The 12,602-nt window shown below is 50.2% G+C and overlaps 1 protein-coding gene across 3 annotated transcripts in view; it reads left to right on the top strand.

Moving 5' to 3' along the window:
- LOC105480882 (endoplasmic reticulum-golgi intermediate compartment 1) overlaps positions 1 to 12,602 on the top strand; it is a 121,573-nt gene that overhangs the window by 97,330 nt on the left and 11,641 nt on the right. For all 3 annotated transcript variants that reach the window (XM_011740082.2, XM_011740076.3, XM_011740077.2), the window contains exons 8-9: positions 3,118 to 3,218; positions 5,900 to 6,022. In XM_011740082.2, coding sequence (XP_011738384.1) covers positions 3,118 to 3,218; positions 5,900 to 6,022 — 224 coding nt within the window. The remainder of the gene's footprint in view (positions 1 to 3,117; positions 3,219 to 5,899; positions 6,023 to 12,602) is intronic.

Below are 12,602 nucleotides of genomic sequence, written 5' to 3'. Positions count from 1 at the left end.
AACTTCAGGAACGAGATCCCCTAGGGCAGAATCTAAGGAGAACCTTTCCTATATCGAATTGTGTCTTGTATTGTGATACTGAATTGTTTAACTGGTCCCGAATGACATAACTGGGATGAAACCAGCTTGTCATGTATATGTAACACATAATGTGGGCTGTCACATATATGTGTGTGTGTATATGTGTATGTAAGTATACACACACACACACACACATATATGGGCTGCTGGTTTAAAAACGCAGGTTCTGGGCCCCACTCCAGTGGCGGGATAGGGATGAAGCAAGATTGGCCAGACGTCGGTAATTGCTGAAGTTGGGAAGTGGGTATGTGGGAGTCCATTATACGATTCCCTATGTTTTAGATTTGAATTTTTCCATAAGAAGATTTTGCGGGTAAGGGAGGAGGGAGTGAGCCTGAAGGGAGTGTGGGCCGACCTAGACCAGGTTGGAGCCAGCAGTCTGTAGGAATGGTCAACTCAAAAGGAGTCCACATGGGTCTAATTAACTGCAGTGTCTCCAGTGGGCACTTGGCAAATTGTATCAAAGGCCTTAAAAATGGTCATTGCCTTTGAGTCATCAATTGTACTCGTAGGAGAGTAAGCTAAGGAAATAATTAAGAGAGTGTACAAAGATCTAGGAAAATAATGTTCATTAGGTCATTGTTTGTAAGAATGAAAATGAGGAACCACGTCAGTATTCAGGCATGGGGGTTGATTGAGCGTGGTAACTGCCCAAGATGAGCGAGGAGTGTCAGGACCTTGCTGGCAGTCGGGCAGCAAACATTTATTGAGCACCTACTATATACTGGGCATTGGGCTAGGTTCTGGGGATAGAGAGATAAATAAAACCAACCTCTATGGAGCTTATGTTCTGTGTCTTAGACCTGAAAAGTTCACGATGTTCAGTTCTTACAAAAAGATACAGTATGGTGCTATTTTAGGAAAATATAAGTGTATATATAAACATGTCTGGCAGTTTATATGTAAGAATGTGAACCATAGTTTTCTGATGGTGAATTTATGGGTGATTTTTTTTTTTTTTTTTTTTTTGCCCTTGGTGATCACCTGTGTTTTGTACAATTTTTTTTTTTTTTTTTGAGATGGAGTCTCGCTCTATTGCCCAGGCTGGAGAGCAGTGGCGGCTCACTGCAACCAGCGATTCTCCTGCCTCAGCCTCCCTAGTAGCCAGGACTACAGGTGTGCGCCACCACGCCTGGCTAATTTTTGTATTTGTAGTAGAGATGGGGTTTCACTCTGTTGGCCAGGCTGGTCTCGAACTCCTCACCTCAAGTGAGCCTCCCACCTCAGCCTCCCTAAGTGCTGGCATTACAGGCATGAGCCACCATGTGCAGCCTTGTACAAATTTTAGCAAGAAATATTACAGGGGTGATTTTGATAAGGCATTCACTTTTTCATTGCTTCAAGTTTTTAACGTAGGGCAATAGGCATTTGGACACCACTGTCAAGCGTGGTCTTGGGCTCTTGTTTTCAAAATGTAAATACTGAGCTCCACCCTTGACCCATTTAATGGGCTGCTCCCGGAAAGAGGCCCAGGTGTCCTTTAATCCAGATGATTCGACTGCTTCTGCCATCTGAGAACCATTACGGGGTTGGACAGAGGGATGCTGGAGTCTCCATGGACTTGGCTCGGCGGCTGCAGGACTCGTCTCAGGTTTTCAGAGGAACCCACTCAGAACAATTCGGGAAGCACTTCCTTTGCTTACTGACATGTGGCTTTGGCAGGAAGGGACAGGAAGGGAGTGTCGGGGCAGGGAGGGAGTGTTAGGGCAGTGAATGCTGTCTGCATCCCCAGCCTTCTAACAGAAGAGGACTGACTCGGCTATGCGACCAGGCTTAGAACCCACAGGCCTAAATTGCTGTGTTCTCTTAGCTCTGTAGTCCATGACCCGAGATTCTGGAAGGCCCATGAGCTTCCTGTAAGCATCCCAGAAGGCCCAGGACAGTTCATACCTTTCCTGGGTGATATCTGGCCGCTCTGGGCCAGCATTCTATTAGCCCAGCATTGGACTCCAGTTACCTCATGCTTATCAGCAGCTGATTCATCTGTGCTTTCATTCATGCCCCTGTCCAGTCATCTTTCCATCCGTTCATTCATTCAGTAAGCATTTGCCACGGTCCACTTGGTACCAGGCCCTGCATGGGGCTCTGGGGACACAGAGATGAGTAAGGCTCCATCCCTGCCTTCAGCAGCTCCCCCATCCAGGAAGAACTGATCTGCCGTTGATTTCTTTCCCCATTTTCAGTTACTCAATGCTTCATCGGTGCAGTTTTTCTGGTTGATAGGCTCTTTTCTTTTTAATACTGAAACATAGTTTGTTTTAAAAGTAAAACTATTCAAACAATATCAGAGGCTGTACAATGAAATGGGATCTTTCTCAAATCCTGCCTTCCTCCCCAGAAGCTAAAGCTGCCCGTGGTTCCTTGGGCATCTTTCCAGATAATTCTCCTATATATTTACATGGATAGAGAGTGTCTCCCCGTACCCCAATCCACGACTTGGTTCTTTTCCCTGTTGGAGAATAGCTGCTTCTAGCACCCACTTTTTTTTTTTTTTTTTTTTTTTTTTTTTGAGACAGAGTCTTGCTCTGTCGCCCAGGCTGGAGTGCAGTGGTGTGATCTTAGCTCACTGCAACCTCCGCCTCCCAGGTTCAGGCGATTCTCCTGCCTCAGCATCCTGAGTAGCTGGGATTTTTGAATTTTTAGTACAGACGGGATTTCACCATCTTGGCCAGGCTGGTCTCAAACTCCTGACTGCAGAAGATCCACCCGCCTCGGCCTCCCAAAGTATTGGGATTACAGGTGTAAGCGACCGCGCCCGGCCAACATTCACTCTTTCATGGTTGCTCTGTCGATGGACGTTTGGGTTGTTTCCAGAAATTTAATAATGTATACAGTGCAGGAGAAAGATCCTGATGGATAGAGTCTCCCAATTCCCGGTATCCAAGGGGAGATGAAGAGCAGTTGGTTGGTGGTAAAACTGTGGGGAATGAGCCCCCTGTTGTGCCCAGGGGGTTTAGGATTAGGACTGAAATGACATAGAGCTGTCAGCGGGCAGTGCCTGTCCCCCTGCTTCATTCTGCTGTGTCCTTCCCGCAGCCCTGGCCTCCCACGACTACATCCTGAAGATTGTACCCACGGTTTATGAGGACAAGAGTGGCAAGCAGCGGTACTCCTACCAGTACACGGTGGCCAACAAGGTGCGCGGGCGATGGCTGGGCCGAGCTCTGTGCGGCGGCGCCCTCTGCTGACCGAGAGCAGAGACGACAGGCGGCTGCACCGACGCACTTTCTTCCGGTTCCTTTCTGGAGGCCTTTCCTGGGGGTTAGGTTGGGCCAGGCTCTGTCTCTGGGTAAAGGTGAAAGGCCTAGTCCCTGCCATGTGGCAGTCTCAGAGTCAAGGAGAACAGATCTAACCAGGAGATAGGGTTTGAGAAAGAGCAGGTAGGCTCCGTCCTACAAAGGTCCTGGGGTTGCAGGGCTGTTTCTCAAACAGCCCTGCATCTGGTCCGAGTCCTTTAGACACAGACCCCAGGGTGCTCAACACACACAGACACTGCTGCTCTCAGGGCAAAGGCACTTTACCCAAACTCATGAGGCTGCTGAGTCACACCAAGATGGCTGTTGATTGATTTGCTGTTGATTGACAGGGGTGTCCCCAGGACCCCAACACTCAAAGTCATGGAGAAGACACCAGGCCTTAGTGGGCAGCAGAGTATGGTCAGAGTCTGCAGAGTGGGATGGCCCAGAAATTAGTAGTCTCAAGCCAAGACAGGCTTGGGCTTCCCCAGGGGCACCACACCAATGGGACATGAATACTTGAAGCCTGTTGGTTGAGATGCCCCTGCTAAACCCTGGTGGATGGGTTTTTCCCACTTACCACCAGGACTGTCCTTTTTCTTGCATTCCAAGGCTGCCCAAACCCCTTATAAGTGATACCTGTTTAGTTCAGTTAATTATAACAATAGTAGGAGGCATAGCTGTCAGTCATTGAGTACTTCCCGGGGGCTAGACATGCTAAGCTCTCTTCTTCCATCTTCTCAATCATCATGACAGCTCTGATGTTGAGACTGTTATTGAGCCCATTTTGTTGATTTGGCCATTGAGGCACTGAGAGGTGGTTGTAGAGCTATAAAGTGGCTGAGTGGGGATTAGAACAGGTTTTCCTTGAGCTCCAGAGCCTGGCTTCTTGATCACCTCATGCCTCAGTCTAAGGAAGGGGCTGTGAGTCTGCCCACCTGCAAGCTGCTCTCTGTCCAGTGACTTAGTCCCTCTGTTCTGACTCGCCCTAAATTGATGTTCCCGGGAGCTCTGTTTCTTTTATTCACTGTTTCACAAGGGGCATCTCATTGTAACCCTCACATGCTCATAGCAACTAACAGATGGAAAAGCACAGATGCAAGCTCAGGACCACACTGCAGTTCAAATTCCAGCTCAGACATTCACTAGCTATTGACCCAGGACATGTCACATAGCCACTTGTGCCTCAGTTTACTCATTCATAAAATGGAGATGATACTTTATAAGATTGCTGTCACATGAGGCAATGTTTTCAAAAATGCCTAGCCCACCAAAAAAAAAAAAAAAAAAACCTTTAGGTAAATGATACTGACTGTTGCTATTTTTCACTCTTTTTCTCTGTCCCTCACCTCTAGGCTGTGACCCAGACAGTCAGCCTACCCCAGAAGCTCTCCTAGAGAAAGCTGATCTTCCCTTACTCAAAGCTCCTTTTCCCAATGCTTTGGCGAGGCCGAGCAGCCAGAGCAGCTTGCTCAGCTTCTCTGCGGCTGCAGCCGCACTCTGCCCTGGGAGCAGGCAGCAGTGACCCAGTGGGAGGTCAGGGCTCAGTGTTACCTCTGGAGCGGCCTGGGCTCCTCAGGCTCAGCATTTGGGGTTGGGGGTACCCCAGTGGTTCAATACGGTCTCCAGTTGTTGCAGATTTTAGCACCTTGAAGTGCCCAAACTGGAGAGATCCCAGAGGTCATCATCCCAGGCCCATCAGTGTTTAGATGGGGAAACCAAGTCCCTGAGGGAGGGAGGGGCTGGCCCAAGGACGCACTGTTAGCTCAGCCCCTTAGTATCCTTAGTCCCTGCTGTGTGCATTCTTGGGAAAGTTGGTGGCAGGGCGGGGCCTTCTGGCTTTGCAGTTCGGTCCATTCCTCTGAAGAAGCTAGCCCACTCCCCACACGGCGTTTACACCCGTCACACACACACACACACACACACACACACACACACACACACACACTGGGTCTCCTGTTTATCCATCATGTGTGGCTCAGAATGTCCCCTCCCCAGTCTCCCAGATACCTCCCAGGAGAATGGGTCATTCGTTCATTTGTTCATGGCCCCCTCAACTCTCCATGTCCCTCCATCCAACATGCGTGATGTCGCAGTGTTAGGGATATTCTTATGTCTTCCTCCTCCTGCAGACTGTGACTCCCTCTGGGGAAAAGGCGGGACTTGCTCACCTCGGGGTCCCCAGCAGCCAGCCATGGGCCACCACAGTGGAGGCGTTCAGCAAACCATTGTTGAATAAATGAATGGATTTCGCATGGCCTAGGGGTTGAAGGAGGCCATAGGCCTTTACTCAGCCAACAATTACACTTTTCCTTTTACAGCTGTGCTTCCTAATGTATTTTCTGATTCTGGTGCTGCTTGCAGCTCACATGGTCAATTTCTAAACAACCAAGGGGGTCAAAAATGCCCAGGTGTGCTCAGCGGAGTTTAGGGCCTCCAGGGGAAGGGATGTGAGAGAGGGAGTGGGGGAGTCTGGCTTTGTGGAGCAGAGAGGGAGGAAAGTCCTTTCTGGAGGGTTACTGGGGGACCCACCCACCCTGGGACACAGTTTGTACTTCTGATTCTCATATCCTCTACCCCAGGAATACGTTGCCTACAGCCACACAGGCCGCATCATCCCTGCCATCTGGTTCCGCTACGACCTCAGCCCCATCACGGTCAAGTACACAGAGAGACGGCAGCCGCTGTACAGATTCATCACCACGGTGAGTGGCCTGGGGCAGTGGGCTGGGCCCTGAGCCAGCCACCCTGCGCCTGCTCTGGGCCCCTTTCCTTAGTGCCCCTCACCTGTTCTTGCTGAAACAGGATGCAGCCTACAGGGCTAGCGGCTCTGGCTACGCACAGGAGGCTTCGACCCGAAGGATGCTGAGAAATGTTCTCAGAAACACATCAGTATCAATGACGTTTTGTCTAGAAAGTATTTTCCAGAGGGGAATGCCCCGAAATCCATTTAATTCCTGAAGCAAATCTCCATATGGTTCCAGTAGATGTTTAGGATTTTCTCCAGTTTTTTATTGTTATGGAAATTATTCTTAGGAGAGTTTATCCTTTAATGTGTAAATTTTTACACCAAAGATTTAACTCATTTTTTTTCAGGTCTAATTTCCAGTTGTAGCTGCTGATAGGGTCAGATTTTTCTCTTTTCCTTCCTCCCTGTTCTCTCTTTTTTGCCATGGTCTTTACCACGTCCAGTTTTCTCTAGGGCAGCTTCAAGCTGATGTTAGTTTTCCTTTATGCTGATTATTTCTATCACGTCTACTGTTTCCTGGCCTCCCATTCAGAAGGTCCTTGGGGTCAGAACAGGAGGGCCAGGGTGCCCTCCTTCACCCAAGAGGCCCAGGAGGCACTGAAGAAGCCAGAGTTAGCTGAGATGGAAGAGACAGGGTGGCTATCCCTACTTCACAGATTTGGAAACTGAGACCTAAAGATAAATATAGCATTGGGAGGCCCTTATTTTTCTGTACTTCTTTATACTTGGAATGATGGTTCAAGATCAAAGGTCTTGGCTCTTTGATTTCCCACAATAACTAGGTCAGTATTAGTCAGGACTCTGTTACCGAAGATCCAGAACCAGACCTTGAGCTGGCCTAAGGAGTAGAAGGTCTCAGGCATGGCTGGATCCAGCCTCAAACATTGCCAGGAATAGGTCTGTGTCTTCGGATCTGCTTTCCTCTGTACTGACTTCATCTTCAAGTCAGTAGAAATGGCCTCTTTCTCAGTCATTCTAACCAAGTCCTAGATAGGACAGTGCTCTCACTGGCCCTGCTCAGGCCTCATGCCATCCTTGTGGCCTGGGAAATCAAATGCTCTGGTTGGCCAGGCTTAGGCCCTGTACCTGCTCTGGTGTCAACCCCATCCAAACCACAGGGACAGAGATTGTGAGGAATGAGTTTCCTCAAGAGAAAAGGCAGGGGCCAGCTACTGGAAGAGGAGAGAGTGGGTGCCAGGAGGCAGAACAGTGGGGTGCTGCGACAGGGCCTCTGCCTTCTCATCTGTGTCGTAAGAACGATCATCTCTGTTCCTGCCACCTCCCAGGGCCTTGTGGGACTCAGGAGATCGTGAAAGGAGAAGCTCTTTGTAGATATGAAAAGCCAAGTAGGACGGGGCACAGTGGCTCACACTTGTAGTCCCAGCACTTTGGGAGGCTGAGGTGGGAGGATCGCTTGAGGCCAGGAGTTTGAAACCAGCCTGGGCAACATTGTGAAAGCTTATCTCTAAGAATCTTCTTAAATTAGCTGGATGTGGTAGTGTATGCACCTGTAGTCCCAGCTACTTAGGAGGCTGAGGTAGGAGGATCGCTTGAGCACAGGATTTTAAGGCTACAGTGAGTCATGATCATACCACTGCACTCCAGCCTGGGCAACAGAGCGAGACCCTTTCTCTAAAAAACAAAACAAAAACCCCCACAAAACAGACAGAGACATACAAAAGGTGTCATAAGTCTGGTGCTTACATGAGCCTCAGACAGTTTTTTGCTGTTCTCTTTGACCACATAAAAGTTAGAAACTTCTGTTCAACAAATGGCGCATAACATAAAGCAAAAATGCCACATGCAGCCTGGGAAGATACTGGCCACACATATGGGAAAGAGGCAGCCTTCAGAATTCATATGTAAAGAACTCCTAGAGATCAGTAAGAAAAAGTTAACCACCAGGCTGGGCGCGGTGGCTCAAGCCTGTAATCCCAGCACTTTGGGAGGCCGAGGTGGGCGGATCACGAGGTCAGGAGATCGAGACCATCCTGGCTAACATGGTGAAACCCCGTCTCTACTAAAAATACAAAAAACTAGCCGGGCAAGGTGGTGGGCGCCTGTAGTCCCAGCTACTTGGGAGGCTGAGGCAGGAGAATGGCGTAAACCCGGGAGGCGGAGCTTGCAGTGAGCTGAGATCCGACCACTGCATTGCAGCCTAGGCGACAGAGCGAGACTCCGTCTCAAAAAAAAAAAAAAAAAAAACAAGAAAAAGTTAACAACCAAAAAAAAGTAGACAAGGCCAAGGACCAGCTCTTCACAGAGGAGATGATACTGGCAGTGAAAAGATGCTCAAGTTCACTAGAAATTGGAGGGATGAGATTTAAAACAAGACTCAATTCAGGCCAGACATAGTAGCTCAAAGATGTAATCCCAGCACTCTAGAGGGGTGGAAGCAGGAGGATCACTTGAGGCCAGCATTTTGAAACCAGCCTGGTCACCACAGCAAGACCTCATCCCTACAAAAGAAAAGTTAAAAAATTAGCTAGACATAGTGGTGCATGCCTGTAGTTTCAGCTACTTGGGAGGCTGGGGTGGGAGGATTGCTTGAGCGTGGGAGGTTGACACTGCATTGAGCCATGATGGTGGCACTGCACTCCAGCCTGGGCAACAAAGTGAGACCTGGTCTCAGAAAAATGAAAAAATTAAAAGACCCAATTGAATCCTATTGGACTGACAGAAATTGAAAACTTGGCCGGCTCACACCTGTAATTCCAGCACTTTGAGAGGCTGAGGCAGGCAGATCACCTGAGGCCAGGAATTCAAGACCAGTCTAGCCAACATGGCAAAGCGCTACTAAAAATACAAAAATTAGCAGGGCATGGTGATGTGCACCTGTAATCCCAGCTATTTGGGAGGCTGAGATGGGAGATTCACCTGAACCTGGGAGGCAGAGGTTGTGGTGAGCCAGGATCACTCCACTGCACTCCAGCCTGGGCAACAGAGTGAGACTGTCTCAAAAAAAAAAAAAAAAGAAGGCCAGGCGTGGTGGCTCATGCCTGTAATCCCAGCACTTTGGGAGACCGAGGCGGGTGGATCACGAGGTCAGGAGATCGAGATCAACTTGGCTAACACGGTGAAACCCCGTCTCTACTAAAAATACAAAAAATTAGCCGGGCGTGGTGGCGGGCACCTGTAGTTCCAGCTACTGGGGAGGATGAGGCAGGAGAATGGCATGAACCCAAGAGGCGGAGCTTGTAGTGAGCCGAGATTGCGCCACTGCACTCCAGCCTGGGTGACAGAGCAAGACTCTGTCTCAAAAAAAAAAAAAATTGAAAACCTGCTACTACAAAGATTGGGAAGATGTGAAGCCATGGGAACCCACATGTACTACTGGTGTGGAGGGACATGGATGTAGCTACTCTGAGGGGAGATGCACAGACGCCAGGACCCAAAAAATCAGGGGATTTGTGAGCAAATGATTTCACCCAAGACCCCACAGGTAGCACACCCCAAGTGGGTCTTGGTGCTGAGTCTTACTCCAGCTCTCCTACTTCATTCCCACGATAAGCCACACACAGATACAAGTAGGTTCCCTGGTGCCTCCATGCAGGTCTAGACCACTCCTCAGAGGCCCTAGCACCTGTAGCATTGACTGGAGCAGAGAAACCCCCTCCATCCATGCCTCCCAGTAGGGTTCAGAAGGCTCTTCTCTGTCCCTGTTTCTGTTTGCTGTTGTATGGAAAGCAGCTGAGACTCTGGGCATTAAAAATCACCTGGTAATGGCCGGGCATAGCGGCTTATGCCTGTAATCTCAGCACTTTGGGAGGCTGAGGCAGAGGGATCACTTGAGGTCAGGAGTTCAAGACCAGCCTGGTCAACATCGCAAAACCTCATCTCTACTGAAAATACAAAAATTAGCCAGGCATGGGGGTAGGCATTTGTAGTCCCAGCTACTTGGGAGGCTGAGGAAGGAGAATCACTTGAACCCAGAAAACGGATGTTGCAGTGAGCCAAGATCATGCCACTGTATTCCAGCCTGGTGCCAGAGCGAGACTCTGTCTCACAAAATAATAATAAATTGGCCGGGTGCGGTGGCTCACACCTGTAATCCCAGCACTTTGGGAGGCCGAAGTAGGTGGATCACCAGGTCAGGAGTTCGAGACCAGCCTGACCAGCATTGTGAAACCCCATGTCCACTGAAAATATACAAAATTAGCCGGGCATGGTGTTGCATGCTTGTCGTCCCAGCTACTCGGGAGGCTGAGGCAGGAGAATTGCTTGAACCTGGCAGACAGAGATTGCAGTGAGCCAAGATCACGCCACTGTACTCCAGTCTGGACAGAATGAGACTCCATCTCAAAAAAAAAAAAAGAAAAGAAAAGAAAAGAAATCACTTGGCAAGTGGCTGAGAAATGAAGGGACTTCATTTATTCATTTAACATTTGCTAGAATTCACCATGTGCCGACCTCTGTAGCAGGCACCAGGGTTAGCTGAATCATACACAGTCCCTGCCTTCAAGGAGACCCCGCTGGCGGAGCAGATGAGTGAGCGCAGGGAGCATTGACGGGGCTGTAGTGGAGATGTGTGCCTGACACTGCAGGCAAACGAGAGGGCGCCATCCCCTTTGTTTGGGAAGCTCCAAGAAGGGAATCCTGTGATGGGCCTTGAGCTGAGGAGAAAGGGCCCTGGGAAAGGGAATACTATGCGCAGAGGTGCCCAGTGTAACGTGTCCTATGCAGGCCGTGCCACCCCCTTTGGCAGGTGACAGACTCCCCAGTGAGCCACTGACTTTCTGAGAGCAGGAGGCTCCCAGAAGCCACAGGGAAGACGCTTCCTTTGTCAGAGACCCAATGCCTCCATGATTCCTTTTTCTCTTCCTGTCCTTGGCCACCAGCCTGTCCTCCATCTCTGCCCCACCCACCTCTGCTCAAGCATGGGCTGACAAAGCCCCGGGCTCGTGGACCACACTGCTGCAGGGAACCTCCTGACATCATTAGACTGGTGGTTCTTCTGAAGGCCCCGTGCCACCACCTTGGTTGCCATGGTAACCGTGGGGTCAGCTCTGAAGGAGCCAGCCGGCCGGCTGTGCCTGGCAGATGGCGTCATTGTGGAGCTTCAAAGGCCCTTGTCACAGGGCAGCAGATGTGGAGATGACGCCAGCACTCAGACACACACATACACACACGGCACAAAGATCCCTGGGAGCCCTCGGAGGGTGGGGTGGGGCCGGGATGGAAGTGGAGGCACCTGCTGTGGCTTCTCTTTCTCTCTTTTTAAAATCAAACACTTGCGTGCAAAGCCCCTAAACGGCAAATGGGGGCCTCTGCAAATAGCTCCTTAGAGGGGCTGGAGACGAAGAGGGGCTTAGGTCAGGATGTCGTCATGTGGCGGCTGCGGGGCTGGGAGGCAGCTGTGGGTGGGCTGGAGGGAGGGAGGGTAGAGGCAGGTGGAGCCTCCCAGATGCATGGCCAAGTGTTAAGTACCTGGCTGCTCCCAGGTTGCCCCCGCAGGGTCTCATTGTCCCGAAAGGGCTTGTTTATCCCCAGCCTAAACAGTTTTTCCTCCTGGAAGTCTTTGACCAGGCTTCCTGGAGCTCCTCTCTCGGCACGTGGGGCACCTTGCTCACAGCGATGTTCTGTGCTCTGTCAGAACATTCCAGTGCTAAGGGAGTAAACAGATCATATTTGACGACATGCAACTAATCCCCTCCAAAGTGCTCCCCTCCCACACAACACATTTGTCCCCTGCCACTTGCTGAAGCTCCCTTTTTGAGATTGAGATTGCATTCAAGTGGGTTGTGGTGACAGACTGGATGGCTTCAGAGGTGTCAGATCTCTTTCCTTGCGTGGTTGATTTTATTTTGGAGGAACAGCCAGAAGTCCATTAAACAAAGTGCCAGTTGGGCCAGTATGGCTGGGATGGTTTTTGCCCACCAAGAAGTACCGGATGGCGATGACACCCTCCCGTTGCGTGCTACTCAAAACTTATCATTCTTGAAGATTTGTGCAGCTCACTTAACTCGAGTGGTGCTCAGGACCCTTGGCCAGGGCTTAACTTGGGTATGAGGGAGAGTTGCTACAGGGAGCCCCACCCACAGACGTTCCTCTCTGCTGCCCTCCTTCATGCTTTCTAACCAGGGGACTAATCCCCCAGACTTCAGATTGCCCTGCCTGGTTGCCAGGCCTGATGATGACCTCCAGGTCTGACTTACCTGTGTCCCTAGCATCCAGTGAAGGGCCTGGCCTGGACACAGGTGCTCAGAAATGTGTAAGGGGCAGCTGCCTAAAGAAGTGATCATATTTTCAGCCGGGCGCAGTGGCTCACACCTGTAATTCCAGCACTTTGGGAGGCCAAGGTGGGCAGATCGCCTGAGGCTAGGAGTTCAAGACTAGCTGGGCCAACATGGCGAAACCTTGTCTCTACTAAAAATACAAACAATTAGCCAGGTGTGGTGGTGCATGCCTGTAGTCCCAGCTACTGTGGAGGCTGAGGCAGGAGAATCACTTATACCTGGGAGGTGGAGGCTGCAGTGAGCCAAGATCATGCCACTGCACTCCAGCCTTGTCTCAAAAAAGAAAAAAAAAAAAGATCA

Source organism: Macaca nemestrina, chromosome 6 (genome assembly GCF_043159975.1).
Source record: "Macaca nemestrina isolate mMacNem1 chromosome 6, mMacNem.hap1, whole genome shotgun sequence".
NCBI classification, from domain to species: domain Eukaryota; kingdom Metazoa; phylum Chordata; class Mammalia; order Primates; family Cercopithecidae; genus Macaca; species Macaca nemestrina.
The sequence above is the reverse complement of the archived record's forward strand: the minus strand, read 5'-3'. Positions and strand labels throughout refer to the sequence as shown.